Genomic DNA, 17,000 nt, shown 5'->3' with positions numbered 1-17,000 from the left:
TTTTCGTAGAAAAGTGGGAAAAAATAGGGTCGGTGGTAAAAAATTAGGGTCGGATAACCCTAAATAGACATTTTTTTGCTTAAACTTTTTCGGTTTTAATTAAACGTCAATTAGAATTAACTGATAATTATGCACAAAGCCATCAGTGAAGAATAAAGGCGTGTGAAATCATATACACTTAAAAATAACCTACATAAAACTGCACCCTGATGTACGCCAACATCTTCACCGGTCAGAAGACAAATATTAGTTATATTTATTCCGATAAATAATTTTTAACATACATTGGCAGAAACTTAGATTGCATATTATCCTTTAGTCCTTACTGATGCACTAAGAATATACAAATTGCTTTCAGAAATGAAACACTGAATCTCAGAATCAGAATTGATGGAAGGACTCCAAGCCGACACGTGAACATGATGTTCCGATATCTCAGAAATCGCAATACTGCAGAAAGGATGGTCCAAACACACTAGAATTTATAGAACAATTTGACTACAAATTTTTGTAATGTGCTTAATAATTTCAAAACTAAGCACTCAGAGGAGTATCTATTCTTTTCATGCAGCGAAATTTCTTTCCGTGACGATTTTTTACAACCTATGTCTTTTAAATCAATAATTAAAAAAGATTAAAGTTTATTTAAAATAATACATTTTGTGAATGGCTTTTCGACAAAACTCTTTTTGTCCAAAATACCATTGTTTATACTGAATACGTTCGTTTTTTTATGATGTTGACGATTTGTTCCGTTTATTACATTACCAGACCATTTATCATGACATCTTGTTTGTAAACTCGAAAATGATTTTACATATTATGTACATGCAAGACGCAGATGAGATTACTTGATACATGATATGCAGAAACAGAAACATATCTAAGAGATATATGTTTCTGGTACATGTAACATATATGTCTTCCAAATGTCTCTTATGTACATGTATATCAATTTAAAAGTTCTCAGCAAAATATTTAAGACTTTGATATAAAAAGTGAAGTCGTTTCAGTACCAACTAAAATGATTTTACATAATTCTTTTTTTTTATGTTTAATTTGATTTCTGATTAAACCTTTATCAGTCCTATACACGTCTGTAAACATGTGCGTCCCAAATAAGAAGTCAAGTGGAGCTATACAATTTATGGTGTTCCAGGTATGTAATCACTGCGCATGTCACAGGTGAGTCAGGTAAATACAGGTGCATTGTGGGATAGTGATTAACGGAAGTAAAAGAGCAGTTACAAAAATACAGTTCCTGATGAGGGAAAACATTTCGTAAATCATAATAATTTCGACTTATAACGATGTCTAAAAGTCGCCATGACATCGACAAAGATACGGTGGTGGCCTACCACGACTTTATACAGGGCCAGATTAAAGGGGAGCTGAATGGCGTGAACCTAGGCCCCGGACGGCCCTGCTGCCTGGTGGCGGGGATAGTGTTTGTTTTCGGATTGGTACTTGGTATAGTTGGAATCCTTGTGGTCACTTTGAGGACGCGCCATATCTACCTGTGGGACTGGAATGACCAATTCCTTGGACCAGCCTTCATCGTGCTAATGATCCTATGTGTGGGGCTGGCCGTGTTCCTGGTGGTGGAGGGCAAGCGGAGGGCCAACGCCTACAGGAGGGACCTAGTGGTAAGGGGCTGTGGTAAAGGAGTCGGGGGAGGGTAACGCCTACAAGTGGGACCTTGTGGTAAGGGGCTGTAGTAAAGGGATCGGGGAGGTGGGATAACGCCTACAGGTGGGATCTAGTGATAAAGGGCTTGTAGTGAAGGGGTCGGGGAGGTGGGGTAATGCCTACAGGAGGGACCTAGTGATAAGTGGCTTGTAGTGAAGGGGTCGGGTCGGGGGAGGAATAACAATTTCAGGAGGGACCTAGTGGTAAGGGGCTGTAGTAAAGGGGGCTAATACTTACAGGAGGGACCTAGTGTTAAGGGGCTGTAGTAAAGGGGGCTAAAACTTACAGGAGGGACCTAGTGTTAAGGGGCTGTAGTAAAGGGGGCTAAAACTTACAGGAGGGACCTAGTGGTAAGAAGCTGTAGTAAATGGGGATAACACATACAGGAGGGACCTAGTGGTAAGGGGCTGTAGTAAAGGGGGCTAATACTTACAGGAGGGACCTAGTGTTAAGGGGCTGTAGTAAAGGGGGCTAAAACTTACAGGAGGGACCTAGTGGTAAGGGGCTGTAGTAAAGAGGGGATAACACGTTCAGGAGGGACCTAGTGGTAAGGGGCTGTAGTAAAGGGGGCTAATACTTACAGGAGGGACCTAGTGGTAAGGGGCTGTAGTAAAGGGGGCTAATACTTACAGGAGGGACCTAGTGGTAAGGAGCTGTAGTAAAGGGGGATAACACGTTCAGGAGGGACCTAGTGGTAAGGGGCTGTAGTAAAGGGGGCTAATACTTACAGGAGGGACCTAGTGGTAAGAGGCTGTAGTAAAGGGGGCTAATACTTACAGGAGGGACCTATTGGGGGCTGTAGTAAAGGGGGCTAATACTTACTGGAGGGACCTAGTGGTAAGGGGCTGTAGTAAAGGGGGCTAATACTTACAGGAGGGACTTGGTGCTAAGGGGCTGTAGTAAAGGGGGCTAATACTTACAAGAGGGACCTAGTGGGGGCTGTAGTAAATAGGGGGGGGGGTAACACTTTCAGGAGGGACCTAGTGGTAAGGGGCTGTAGAAAAAGGGGCTAATACTTACAGGAGGGACTTGGTGTTAAGGGGCTGTAGTAAAGGGGGCTAATACTTACAATAGGGACCTAGTGGGGGCTGTAGTAAATGGGGGGGTAACACTTTCAGGAGGGACCTAGTGGTAAGAAGCTGTAGTAAAGGGGTCAGGCTACAAGCTACTAGAGGTACCTAATGTTACCTGTGGGAGTGTTATGTCTACAGGAGGGACCTAGTGGGGCTAAGGAAGGGGTCGTGATACATTATCTGCTACAGGCCTGTTTGTGTGTGTGGGTGGGTGGGGGGCTGTCTACAGGAGGTGCGTAGAGGTAAGGGGCTAGTAAAAGTGTTAGCTTATGTTAGCTATAAATGTGAGGTAGGTACAATAACTAGTAAGAGGAACAGTCTGTGACATTAACTTTTTTCACTGCTAGTCCTTATTTTACTAGCCCGACAATTTAAACACTAGTCCAAAATAAATATACAGCTGTTTTGCTTCACCACTTAGGTCATCATTAGTTTACAATTTTTGACACAAAGTGCAGTCTGGATACATTCGTGAACGTAAATTTGAACAAAATGACACATCCGGACTGAAATAATCACATACAGAATACACTCAAAATGTGTTGAAAATGCAATTGACCACTGCAGATATAGTATTTTATAATGATTTTAATTGGGTGGGAAGTCACTAGTTCAATCAGACTAGTTGATTACAGTTAACACTTGTCCAGCCATAAAATTACTAGTCGTGGGCATCAGACTGGAGGAACCTAATGGTAGTGTTACCTTTGAATGTGAGGTGGGAGGGATGGGTTAACCTCTAAAGGGGGGCACGGTGGTAATAAAGGGGCTACTTCTATGATGACCCTCTCCCTCCCTTCATTTTTAATTTTAATTCATTAAAACACAAATGCTACCTATGATTCTCTGTCAGAAAGATCAAAAGCAGAATATTGATATAAATTTTATGCTAATAATTTTTTGTTTGGTTGCAGTTCCGGCCCATTGGTGACTATGGTGTAGCCGTTGTCCACAAGAGTAGACTCAATTATGAAGAGAAAACAAGGTATATAATATAAGTCAACATATCTGCCATATGAAATTACATAATATGAAATCTTGGTAATTCATACAGTGTTTTTTGTAATATTCCGTATGTATAATTAATATTGATATACACATTGTTAATCTTAACTGAACAAATTATGTTGAATTAAAAGTACAAGTACCTTTGATCAGGTAATTAAATGTTGTTTTAATATTTACAGAGATAACTTGAAATCAGGAACAACACCACATCAACCTATTCAGCCCAAACCTTATCAGGTAAGTACCTCTACAAGAAGGCTGTAACGATACACCGATAATATCGTTTTTTATTCCCCGACCACAATATGTGAAATTAGTATCGCGATACCTATAAAAATAATTCAACGAGAGTTGTCGCCCTTCACATGCTCCTCAATGTTCCTACAACAGCAACATAATGGTGGCGAACTTGAATAACCTGTCAGAGGCGCCATTTTGATCACCCGTGTGGCGACATTTTGATTGAGGAGACATATTTGTGGTCGATCCTGTGTATTTTAATTTATTGCACATCCAGAGTCAACACGGTACTGGATGTTTGTTCACAGTTTCGTTCTTGAAAGGAAATCCAAAATGTCACCACACGGATGATTTAAAAGAATCGAGATACGTATTGTATCGCAGGTTAATAATCGAGATAGATATTGTATCGTGACCCAAGTGTATCGTTACAGTCCTACTCTAAACTATGAAGGAATGCTTAGATTTAACATAGGTAGAGTTTCTGTCAGAGGGTAATTGGTCTCTCATTATCTCATATTGGATACTACAACGTGTATAAAAAGGCTACTAAACAAAAGGGCAAGGCAAACAACAGGGACATGAGACCTCACTGGTTTACTGTGAAACATTTTTTCACAGTGACAATTTCATATTTCATGCTTTGCCACATTTTCGCTGTAATCTGGTGTGATTGCCTTGTCCATTGTATACTAATCTTTGTAACAAGACTGCTGAGGTAAAGATGTATTAAAGGATAAGATTTTAAAACCTAGACACGTAAATACCTTTCACTGAATGTTTGCTATGGATATCTTCTTTTAACTCTCTCTATGCAGAAATGCTGAACTTCGTGTTATTTCCATGTAACCAAACAATGTGCGATTATCTCCCCTTAACTTACTGTCTGTCATTACATGAACAAAACAATCAATCTGTTCTGCAGTTATTTCCCCTTATCCCAGGAGGCAGGTGTGAAATTTCAAAATACTATCTCTATTACTAAATAATACCATTATTGAAACGAAAACTTTAGATATGTAAATTATTGATTTGTGTATGTCCTGTTCAATGTGAGAGAAACAATCACTATGATATTTGTGCACTTAGTCTTATTTCATATATTATCTTTACAGCCCATTACATATGATCATGAGGGCCGTCCCAGAAAAGCTGGATACGAGAATCGGGCATATGGTGGCAATGACCCAAGAGGCCCACCTCCAAGGTATGAGGAGAAGAGTCGGCATCCTGATGATCGCAGGCCTCGCGGCCCAGACAGACGAGGGCCGGATGGTAGGAGAGGCCCTGACGACCGTAGAGGCCCTGACGACAGACGTAGACCCCCAGGTGATCGACCAAGGGGACCACCCGATGACAGGAATAGACCTGACCGTCCACGCATGCCACATCCACGCCGTGGTCCCCCTGGGGGACCAGATGACCGTCCTAGGAGGCCGCCTGGTGGCCCAGACGATCGACGAAGAGGTCCTCCTCCAGGTGATAGGAGGAGAGGACCCCCGGGACCAGATGATAGGAGACGCCCACTTGGACCTCCAGGGGATAGATATAGGGATGATAGAAGGCGAATGGAAGATGATCGACGCCGTGAAGAAAAAAGAAGAGAAGCAGAGGGTGAACCACAAAGAGAGCCGTAAGTAAAAAAGCTTTCTGTGTATCAAGAAATCTATAAACAGTTATGATGTATACTAAAACTTGAGTCATGGAAACGTTTTTGAAATTTAGAAGATAGGAGACGAGTCTTTTATGCAGAAGTAAATTTTTGGATACCCTACCTAAAATCAGGTGTTTAAGGTGTTGGCTTGTGATCTTTTAAAAAAAAAGTTTTCGCACTATTGCTTTACAAGTATGGCAATTGTCTGTCGTGTTTTTGATAACATTACTTTTAAATGTAATTTTAATTTGAGAATTGTGAATTAGGCTTCACATCATGCTTGACATTCCAGGGGTTACTATTACTGACGTTATATATCCACTCCTGGAATAGTACAACTATGTTGATAAAAACCCCTGGAGTAACGAGGATGGCTTCACATTAGTAAAGTAATTTGTTGTTAAGGTAAGATACAAATTAGATCCCAATAACGTTGATATCATCTTTTTTTTCCAACAGTATGCAGCAGCCACCCGATGCTGATTTCATACCACCAAGAGGGGGAGACGACTCTAATCGTGTCATACTCAACAGGGATGGTCGTGTCGAGGAGTCCGAGTTTTAAAGTCTATGGGTCAGCTAGGAGAAATACAAGTTTAGGCCAAAGTGAAATATTTGATAGGAAATCCTTTGAATGTTTTAAGTCTAGTCTTGGAATCATATTCAGCAAACTGGTTGCATTTTTTATTTGAAGATGAAAGACACTTTCGTTTAAGATAATTAAAAAATGTTTATGTCACATATCAGTCGTGCAAAATCTTTGTACCATTGTGATCAAAATTACCATCATAGATAAGATTTCTAATTTACAAATATAAATTAAAACCATGGCAACGGAGGCAGCTGTATGATACTGATAGTTGTTGATTTAAATGAAAGCAACATGAAGGATGACCTTTGGATTTAGTAACTGTCGGTAACCTAGGACTCTCTAGGTCACTATTATATGAAAGACGCAAATTAGTCTATCATACCTCAAACTTGAAAGAATAAGAATTTATTAATACATGTATCTTAAACTAGTACAATGTATTATGAATTAATATCCTAAAATAGTACAATGTATTATGAATTATTATCCTAAAATAGTACAATGTATTATGAATTAATATCCTAAAATAGTACAATGTATTATGAATTTTCACAATTGGCTTTAAACTGTCATGTGTTAAATTGCCAAACAAATCAAGCCTGAACCCCTCGACTTGAACATCAGGAATACGTCCAAAATATTTTAATTGAAAACATGAGAATTAGTATAAGAAAAACAATATTGGTTTGTTTCTTTAAATACAATGTGGATGTCTTATATAGCAATTAATTCTTGCATTTCAAAATATTTCTTTTAAATAATTTCACTGCAGTTTAAGTTGTTTAAAAGTTGAAAAATGTTCGGGCAAGATGTCTGAATTTAAAGTGTTACATTAATTTTTATTTAAATTCTGGTAGTTTAATAACTTTTTACTAGCTCACTGTATGAAAATTGAGAATATGTGATGTGTGTAAGGTTTACTTGTATCACCCAGTCAGCAATTTTAATTTGACCAATTCTTCCCCAGATTATAGGAGTCATCCATGGATGGAGAGCTACTGGACACATTCTATTATCTTAAAACATTTTTATTGTATGATAGTGAATCTCTTATAAATGTGGAGACTGGACCATAATATTCATACCTTAATCATGAAGAACATATATTTTACTTTTGTCAATCAAGAAAAAGAAAACAGTCATTAAGTTTACTCAAATCATTATTACCAATTTCCATCTCTATGATTTCTATTTCCAGTTGTTTTTTTTACTTGTACATGTACATTATAAAGGACTAAGTTTATCTTAGCTTTTTCCATTAAAACATCAGTCATATAAACACTGATTTGAGTAGTGGAATATTTCATTGTAAGTGCTAAGAGTTTAGGAACATGCAAATATACTGCTTTTAGAAGTTTTTTAAATTACATGTACATGTATATCCAAAATTGACAATTTTGGGTTGATAATTCAAACTCTTTATCAATTATTTTGTTGCCAGAGAACAATAGCAATACTGTAAAATCTTGTAATAAATGTATATATTTGATGGATAAATATAAATAACTTTTTCAAGTGTTGAAGTTTTAGCCATTTTGTAAAATAATTGTAACTTTTAGATAATTGTTTCCTAAAATCAATATGAGCAGATTTATAAAAAAATATTCCATTATCAGTCTAATTTAGACAGGAAATGGTTACCTACTTTATGTAGAAATGTACATGTATTATGTCATTACATTCCAAAAATAATTGGTCAGAAATACGAATTTTTTTATATATATTATAGATGACAGTTAAATGTCATTAGGTTTCTATAGTTATAGGTCACTATAACCTGACCTGAAGGACACAAAGTTATGACCTTGTCACCTTGAAGTTAGGGGTCATCATGACATGACCTTCATGTTGTTTTAATGTGTTCTTTCTATATGAATGTTGTGAAAACATGACGTCATTAGAATACATTAAATAATGTCAGAAAAGATCTTTAATATGAAGGAGTGTAGGTGGATAAATCATTTGGTTATTTGATGATAAACATCAATTTATTGGTTCATATTTGATTGAAATTTAGAAATTACATTTGTATTTTTCTAGTTCTATTTTTGTACATTGTACATTTTGTAAATAATAACGTCATTGAATCATCATACATTAAGTGCCATTGTAAATTAGTATCAACATTGTAACAATAATTCCTTTGTATAATCAAAGATCTTCTCAATAAAATTTTATACTAATTGGTATATGTTGTATATTGGTGTATTGTTGCTATTTAACTACTGTACCTTTGGTATCACAGAGCCTAAATATGTTAAACCGTCATGGTCAGTTAAGGAAGTGTCTGGTTTAGATAGATCGTGGAGGAAAGCACGAGTGAGTACTCCGAGAAAAAACCAGACCAGTCACCAGTACCTGGCAGCTGCCCCACATGGGATTCAAAATCGCAACCCAGAGGTAGTAGGTTTGTGGTACCGTATTCGCCATAATTATTGCCACTCCCCCTATAAGTGCCCCTCCAGTTACAAACGTCTGACAGCATCAGGTTACTCTCTTCATTAGTCATACTTCTGATGAAAGAAAAAAAACACACTTTTAAGATATCTTTACGAAATAACCTGGTTATTTTGTTAAGGCCAAAAAAAAACCTGTCTGTTTAGGGTTACCCGACCGACCCTAACATTTTACCCTAGACCCTAATTTGTTTTCCACTTTTCTCATGATTTCGATCTCAGACTCCTGTTCCGGCCATTATTTTAGAGCGAAAGACACTAAGAAAAAAATCCTCCTGACCTACCGACCTTTTTTTTTGCCAATGTAACCCTAAACAGACATATACTTTTTTTAGCCTAAATCCCATTTACTGATAATTTTGATAGAAACACAAATTGTTATAGACACATGTAAATTAGTTCTATAGATTATCAGAAGATATTGTCTTTAAGTAGGTCTGATCCAACAGTTTTTAAACATCCCATCGGAAATTCACTCTAAATTTTTGTAACGTTAGCATTTCTTTGGATGAGCCAGCGCATTTGGAGGAAGTTCATTGTTACTTTATATTATCATAGGACCGTATTTGGAATAAATATTAATACAGAGCTACTACCATATGCATAGATTTCCTGTCTATTGTTTCAAAACAACAGTATAAACATGGTTTAACAAATAAATAAGTAAATTCTGTCTTTTCATTGCGTTCGGTCCATAGCGTTATAATCGAATGCGCCTTTTAGTAACCGGAAGTTGATATATTATGCGTAGAAGTAATGCGCATACAAATCAAAACATGGCGGTAAACCCAAAAGTGACACGAGAAGACGAAGCGGCATGTGGTATTTAGCGATCTAAACATCGCTGGATTTGGCGTATATTGACTTCAACACTTTAACAATATATTCAAGAAACCTATCCATCCAAAATGTCGCAATGTGAGTCGCATGTATTCAAAACCGCTTGTTTACCGTACGAGGACGTGATGGAACATGCTCAAAAGCGATTGTCGCAAACCTCAAAATGTTGTAATTATTCATTTAGACTTTTGAAAAAACAATTAAATATTGGTTAAAGCCTGATTGATGGTAATTGAAACTCGTTCAGACTGTTGTAGTGTCATTTACTATGAATATCTGCCGATATATGTTCTTGACATGAGCTTTCAAATATTGCATTGGGCCACATTTTAAGTGCCCATAACACCGGGTCTTTTAAATCTATCTTTTAATTAAAATTAAATTCATCAAATTTCCTTTTCAAGAAACTTATCAGTGTAACTAGCCATCATATAGCCAGCAATTAAAAGTAACTACAGCTACAGGTAATAAGATAATGGGTACTGATCAATAGGCCGATATTCAATATCAATTGATATTCTCACGAATGTAACAATCCAAGAAAAAAATGTGGTAACTAGCTATACGCTGTGATTCAAATTAACCATGGTCATCCTCAAACTTGTGTTAGATGCTCTAGAAATTGTGCTCCCTAGTCCCTATATAACCCGATAATTGTAATCGAGAGTCCTGCTTTATGATCTCTAGATCTCGATCCGTTATGTTGATTTTGTATATATTGAACAGTGTGGCAGCACCCATATGTGAATGTTTTCAAGCACTTCAACCTTACGTCATGGAAGAAGTCGACAAAGGAAGGAGAGGTGGCTGGAGTAATGGTGAGATACGAAAAAACTAAAATGATACACACTTGAAAAGATCAATATTGCTTTATTCTTAAATTAATTTCTGTCTCTTTGACGAGCAAGTCATGGTGAATATGGGAGTTTTGAGATACCATAATGATGTTGGTGAAGAACATTTTATCTTCGATTAGTCTCACCTTCATGTAGTTGAGAATTTACACAAAATAAATCAAAATAGTACCTCGCAAACACTGGAATATGGAACTAAACAATGGTTTAATTGAACTTCACCCATGTCATTTTGGAATCCCAGTATCCCCATATTGAAAGAGAATATGTGTCTGGGCTGATTCAATTTGATTTAAACTCGTCTTCTGTCATTGATATTAAAGTTATTAGATATTTTGGCATATCTGTCAGACTATCCAAGTCTTGTATACTGTTTAATGTCTAGAAGAAGCTTTGACACGTAATGTATGTCACAATCAAAGTTGTATGTGACACAAAAGTAAGTTTTTTCATTATTTCTCTATTTTCTCTCCACAGGACAAAACCATGAAATGTACAGTCTACAAGATAACAGGTTCAATTCCTGCAGGGAATTACATCCAACTCCCAAAGGCCCAGACCCAGTCGCTGGGGTTAACAGGGCGATACATGTATCTCCTGTTTAAGCCAGTCCCCACCAAATACTTTGTGGTACACATTGACTTAGCTACACAGGATAACCTGATAGTGAGAGTATCCTTCTCTAACTTATTTAAGGAGTTCAAGTCTACATCTACGTGGCTACAGTTTCCGTTTTTATGTAATGCTTCCAAAGGCTCTGTTCATGCATTTGCTGCTGTGGGCGGAAAAGGTGGGTTAGACAGAAGTTGAAACAAAGGATTCAGAAACTAAACTTAAGATGTTGGTACCGGTAATTAAAAAAAAAAAAAAATAAACAATAAAATGGATGATGAAATCAACAGTGAGTAAAAAAAAACACATTGATAAACATTTTTGATCTTAAAAAAAGTTGAACAAATACTTGTACATGACATCATACGAAAAACATATGGTTTCATTTGCTGGAAATACTGTACATTTTATATGTCGACCACATGTGAGAAGAGGGCTTGACCAATGTGTTGTAAAATGAAAATAAAGTCCATTTATGTTATTATTTACAGATCATAGCGGTCCAGCTCCCCACGCGACACGATGGACAGTTTTGTGTTTAGACTTCAACTATATCCTATCCATGTACCTCAACAGAAAATTCTCCTACATGAAGACGATAAGGTTGTGTGCCAATATGGTGGTCAAGAATATATTTACTAGTGACACCTTGTATGATCCAGGTAAATCACCCAAATCTCTTTATCTTTGTAACTAGTGGTCACCCAAATCTCTTATCTTTGTAACTAGTGGTCACCCAAATCTCTTATCTTTGTAACTAGTGGTCACCCAAATCTCTTATCTTTGTAACTAGTGGTAACCACTTTTATCTTTGTAACTAGTTGAACACTTTTAACCCTTGAAATTTAATTGAAAACTACAAAAGCGTTGTTACCTGACTCTCTATATAAATGTAATAAAGTAAGTTCAACTACTTTCACATAAAATTGTTAGAAGATCGTTACAAATATACAAATCCTGAGAACCTATTGGTTGGTCAATAATTTGACATTTGACAGACGAGGGACTTTTGAATGGGCTTAGTTGTCAACATCATAATTGATTTTTGACGTCATAAACACTGGTGTACCGAAGCCAAATATTCTTTTTTATGAAAGTCTTTCTCCCCAGAAGCTTTGACAAGTTTTAGATTGTGGTTCAGTGTTGGGGCCAACCCTATAAACTGTTACCCTCAGCCTGCGGCCTCAGGAAACAGTTCAACGGGCTGGTCCCAACACCTTGTAAAAAGAGTTTTGAGCATAAAACAACTGTATATTGTTTGCCATGCTGTTACTGGATGTGCAGCCATGGACAACTCACAAATAATCTGAGGAAGAGCCAGTGAAATAAACATTGCTGATTGGATGGGTGCCATCAATAGATACATGATAAGTATCATTCTATGGTCATAAAATAACATAGGGGAATATTTTGAATTCATTGCTAGAAACAAAACTATATTTTACCTTTGACAGGTATAACCCTTGACCAAGCCAAGAAGGCGGGATTATTGGACCAGGGTGTGGCACCAATGCCAAGAGAGATGGGATTCCCTGTTCTAAAGGGAGACTACTGGCACGACCACTACGATCTCATCAGGTAGCACACCAATAATATTGTCAAAATATTGTAATACAGATATTGATATCCATGTCAAGCAGTTATTTTCTTACTCAATAATTTCAACTGGCCTGTACCTTTCGAAATGGGGAAAAACCTACATTTCATCTTTCTTAAAACATGTATATTTTTGAGTTTTTTTTTTTTTATTTGGGAAAATATTTACATAAAATTGGGAAAATACAATCAAGTATCTCTGCAGAACCAGGCCTTTATTCGGCACCAAATGTACCAAAAAGAAATCACTGTCAAGGGTTACATAAAACCAAAGTTTAAAACCATGAACTTCAATACATGTTTAATTTAAAATTTACGATGAATATAACCTTCAGATTAATGATACACGAATTTCATTTAGTTATATGTCAATAGCACAGGACAAAAATTGGAATAAGTATTAGAATTATAGTCTTGCCTGTCAGCTATAAAGCTATATATGTCCACATGTTTTGTGTACAGATTTCCATCTGATGGTGGTAAGAAGCCATTCGACTCCATGCAGTACAGCAGTCCCACAGGAAAAAATACAAGTTAGTGAAATACATCAAATAAATTATCTCCTTCCATTTTTATGCAATATGAGGGATGTGAAAAATTTTCAAATTGTGTTCATTTATTGTTTGGTGTGTTCAATTGTAGATGATTTTTAAACTTTTATTATTGTTACTTATGTTGAAACAGAACCAGTCATTATATATCTAAATATTTGTATGTGGTAAGAAAGGATACATGTCTCTTTACAAAAGCCAGTTGTTGTATTGATGATGCTAATTTTACAGACAATCATCGGTCAGGAAGCCCCAAAAGAGTGTCCACACGATCTGTTGATGTCAGCAAATGTGTGTCTGACAGAGTAGCCATGATCCACAAACTCACAGAACCCAAACAGGTAAAAATTGTTCACAGAACCCAAACAGGTAAAAATTTGTCACCGACTCAAACAGGTAAAAATTGGTCACAGAACCTAAACAGGTAAAAATTGGTTACAGAACCTAAACAGGTAAAAATTGGTCATAGAACCTAAGCAGGTAAAAATTGGTCACAGAACCTAAGCAGATACAAACAGGTTACAGTTTTCACAGAATTTAAAAAAAAAAAAGATAAAAATCTTGTGACATCCTATCAACGTGTATAAAAATCTATTGAGGGTTGATAATGAAGGAAAATTTGAATTCTCATGGAAAATATTTTTTCTCTAGCAAACTGTTTGGAGTCTTCTATAAAAGTTTTTTTTTCTTTTTTCAAAGTTTAAAATGACGCTGATAGTTCTTGTTAATACCAATAGATTACACCTTACAAATTCCCATATAACTATCATCTTTTATCCTCTTTGTATATAGAAAATGAAGCGACGTCAGGTTACGTCACAGTTACCATCAGTGGGAGTAGACGATATGACAGTAGCGACAGATACCCAGGGCGAAGTACATGTGTTTGCCCACCCAGAGGATGAGATATTGGTCCACCAAGAGGGGCAGACTAGTGAGCAGGTAAAATTTATTTTCAGTTTGATACTTCATCATCTAGTGAACAGATGAGATTCATTATCATTTTTAGCTCACCTGCCCGAAGGGCAAGTAGTGCAGCGTCCGTCGTCCGTCCGGCGTCAACTTTTCCATTTAAACAACTTCTTCTCCAAAACTTGGAGAACTTACTTGGAGTCTTACAGTCCTGAAATTTGACTTTAAGCATACTGGGATGAAGGGCTACCAAGTTTGTTCAAATGAATGACCTTGACCTTCATTCAAGGTCACAGGGGTCAAATAGGTGAAAATCTTTAACAGACTTCTTCTAAATAACCAAGAGGCCTAGAGACCTGAAATTGGACCTGTGACATGCTTGGATGAAGGGCTACCAAGTTTGTTCAAATGAATGACCTTGACCTTCATTCAAGGTCACAGGGGTCAAATTGGCAGAAATATCTTGTTCAGACTTCTGCTTCATAACCAAGAGGCCTAGAGATCTGATATTTGGCATGTAACATGCTGGGATGAAGGGCTATCAAGTTTGTTCAAATGAAGGACCTTGACATTCATTCAAGATCACAGGGGCCATATAGACTAAAATCTTTAAACGACTTCTTCTTAATAACCAAGAAGCAAAGGGGCCTCTAACGTGCTTAGGAATGATATAAATTCTTATTTAATCTCCTATATGTTAAGTATGAACCATGCATGATTACCAGATAGCAGGTGAGCGATTTGGGCCCTTGTTATATTTCATCATCTAGTGAACAGGTGAGATTCATTATCAGTTTATACTTCATCATCTAGTGAACAGGTGAGATTCATTATCAGTTTATACTTCATCATCTAGTGAACAGGTGAGATTCATTATCAGTTTATACTTCATCATCTAGTGAACAGGTGAGATTCATTATCAGTTTATACTTCATCATCTAGTGAACAGGTGAGATTCATTATCAGTTTTATACTTCATCATCTAGTGAACAGGTGAGATTCATAATCAGTTTTATACTTCATCATCTAGTGAACAGGTGAGATTCATTATCAGTTTATACTTCATCATCTAGTGAACAGGTGAGATTCATTATCAGTTTATACTTCATCATCTAGTGAACAGGTGAGATTCATTATCAGTTTATACTTCATCATCTAGTGAACAGGTGAGATTCATAATCAGTTTATACTTCATCATCTAGTGAACAGGTGAGATTCATAATCAGTTTATACTTCATCATCTAGTGAACAGGTGAGATTCATTATCAGTTTATACTTCAACATCAAGTGAACAGGTGAGATTCATAATCAGTTTATACTTCAACATCTAGTGAACAGGTGAGATTCATTATCAGTATATTATTTTAAATCAAAGTACTTCTATATGTATTTTCATTTATTAAATGTGCAATCTTCATTTTACATATAGGTTTCAAAACTTTCTGTTCCTGGCAGTCTCGGACCAAGAAAAATAGCCAGCAAGGTAAGCACACAATTCAAGTATCTTATGTCAATGTACTTAAAGTGGAAAACACTAAGAAAAACTGTAACTTTGTGTACAACACCCTAATTAATCTGATGACTTCTAACATTTAATTTGTTGTACATTTCAGACCCTGGAGCCAGATCCCATTATGAAGCTAAAGAGGATTATAGGATTTGGTGGAGCTTCTTTTAGAGATGTAAGTCTCGGCTTAATTTTCTAACCTGACACCCAGAATTTCATTTAAATTCATGATAAACGCATCACATTTTAAGGTAAAGTGTATTATTATAACTTACAAATGATTCATAACATTATCTGTGTGATAAAGTTTTTCTGTTCCTCTATTCCAGGTACTTTGGTCAGTCGATGCAGCTAATGTAGTCTATCCGTGCCATGCTGTTGTTATTGCTATGAAGATCAGCAATGGTCATCAGCGTTTCTTCATCGGCCATACAGATAAGGTATGAGTCTGTTTATCTTAAAGCTAATACTAAAACTGAAATGTATGATAATTTGATATTCACTGCGACCATACCCAAGTTTTTGTGGTATAAAATTTCATTGGTATCCATTTAACAACTTGTTATTGTTTTAAAATGTCCAACAATTAATTAGATATGAATATTTAGCCACTACTTGGTATGTGATATTTGTTCAGACTACATTCTTAAACAGTAGTATAACAATTTTGGTTAAAATAGAGATCTGATATTTTGGCATGTAACATGCTGGGATGAAGGGAAGTTTGTTCAAATGAAGGACCTTGACATTCATTCAAGATCACAGGGGCCATAAAGGCTAAAATCTTTAAACGACTTCTTCTTAATAACCAAGAGGCAAAGGGGCCTCTAACGTGCTTAGGCACGAAATAAATTCTTATTCAATCTCTTATTTGTTAAGTATGAACCATGCATGATTACCAGATAGCAGGTGAGCGATTTGGGCCCTTGTTATATTTCATCATCATCTAGTGAACAGGTGAGATTCATTATCAGTTTATAACTTCATCATCTAGTGAACAGGTGAGATTCATTATCAGTTTATATACTTCATCATCTAGTGAACAGGTGAGATTCATTATCAATTTATACTTCATCATCTAGTGAACAGGTGAGATTCATTATCAGTTTATACTTCATCATCATATCTTCAGTGAACAGGTGAGATACATAATCAGTTTATACTTCATCATCTAGTGAACAGGTGAGATACATTATCAATTTATACTTCATCATCTAGTGAACAGGTGAGATTCATTATCAGTTTATACTTCATCATCTAGTGAACAGGTGAGATTCATAATCAGTTTATACTTCATCATCTAGTGAACAGGTGAGATTCATAATCAGTTTATACTTCAACATCTAGTGAACAGGTGAGATTCATAATCAGTTTATACTTCATCATCTAGTGAACAGGTGAGATTCATTATCAGTT

The 17,000-nt window shown here is 36.4% G+C and overlaps 2 protein-coding genes across 5 annotated transcripts in view; both read left to right on the top strand.

Annotated features, from left to right (window-relative positions):
* The first annotated feature begins 1,199 nt into the window (after nt 1-1,199).
* Nucleotides 1,200-8,454, top strand: LOC138323792 (proline-rich protein HaeIII subfamily 1-like). The gene is made up of 5 exons (XM_069268640.1): nt 1,200-1,646; nt 3,677-3,747; nt 3,950-4,007; nt 5,126-5,643; nt 6,124-8,454. Exons 1-5 carry the CDS (start codon nt 1,311-1,313, stop codon nt 6,227-6,229), a joined length of 1,089 nt encoding a protein of 362 aa, XP_069124741.1. The 5' UTR covers nt 1,200-1,310; the 3' UTR covers nt 6,230-8,454.
* A 1,023-nt stretch (nt 8,455-9,477) lies between these two features.
* LOC138323791 (WD repeat-containing protein 90-like) overlaps nt 9,478-17,000 on the top strand; it is a 32,010-nt gene continuing 24,487 nt past the window's right edge. For 3 of the 4 annotated variants that reach the window (XM_069268638.1, XM_069268639.1, XM_069268636.1), the window contains exons 1-8: nt 9,478-9,630; nt 10,279-10,370; nt 10,884-11,196; nt 11,510-11,680; nt 12,473-12,596; nt 13,077-13,147; nt 13,397-13,506; nt 13,958-14,107. In XM_069268638.1, coding sequence (XP_069124739.1) covers nt 9,621-9,630; nt 10,279-10,370; nt 10,884-11,196; nt 11,510-11,680; nt 12,473-12,596; nt 13,077-13,147; nt 13,397-13,506; nt 13,958-14,107 — 1,041 coding nt within the window. In that variant the 5' untranslated portion in view covers nt 9,478-9,620. Of the gene's footprint in view, nt 9,631-10,278; nt 10,371-10,883; nt 11,197-11,509; nt 11,681-12,472; nt 12,597-13,076; nt 13,148-13,396; nt 13,507-13,957; nt 14,108-15,506; nt 15,561-15,690; nt 15,760-15,913; nt 16,025-17,000 lie in introns of all 4 variants that reach the window. The other variant, XM_069268637.1, reaches the window with a different exon arrangement.

This window comes from Argopecten irradians, chromosome 5 (assembly GCF_041381155.1).
Source record: "Argopecten irradians isolate NY chromosome 5, Ai_NY, whole genome shotgun sequence".
NCBI classification, from domain to species: domain Eukaryota; kingdom Metazoa; phylum Mollusca; class Bivalvia; order Pectinida; family Pectinidae; genus Argopecten; species Argopecten irradians.
Note: the sequence above shows the minus strand (reverse complement) of the source record. Positions and strands in the feature narration are given on the sequence as shown.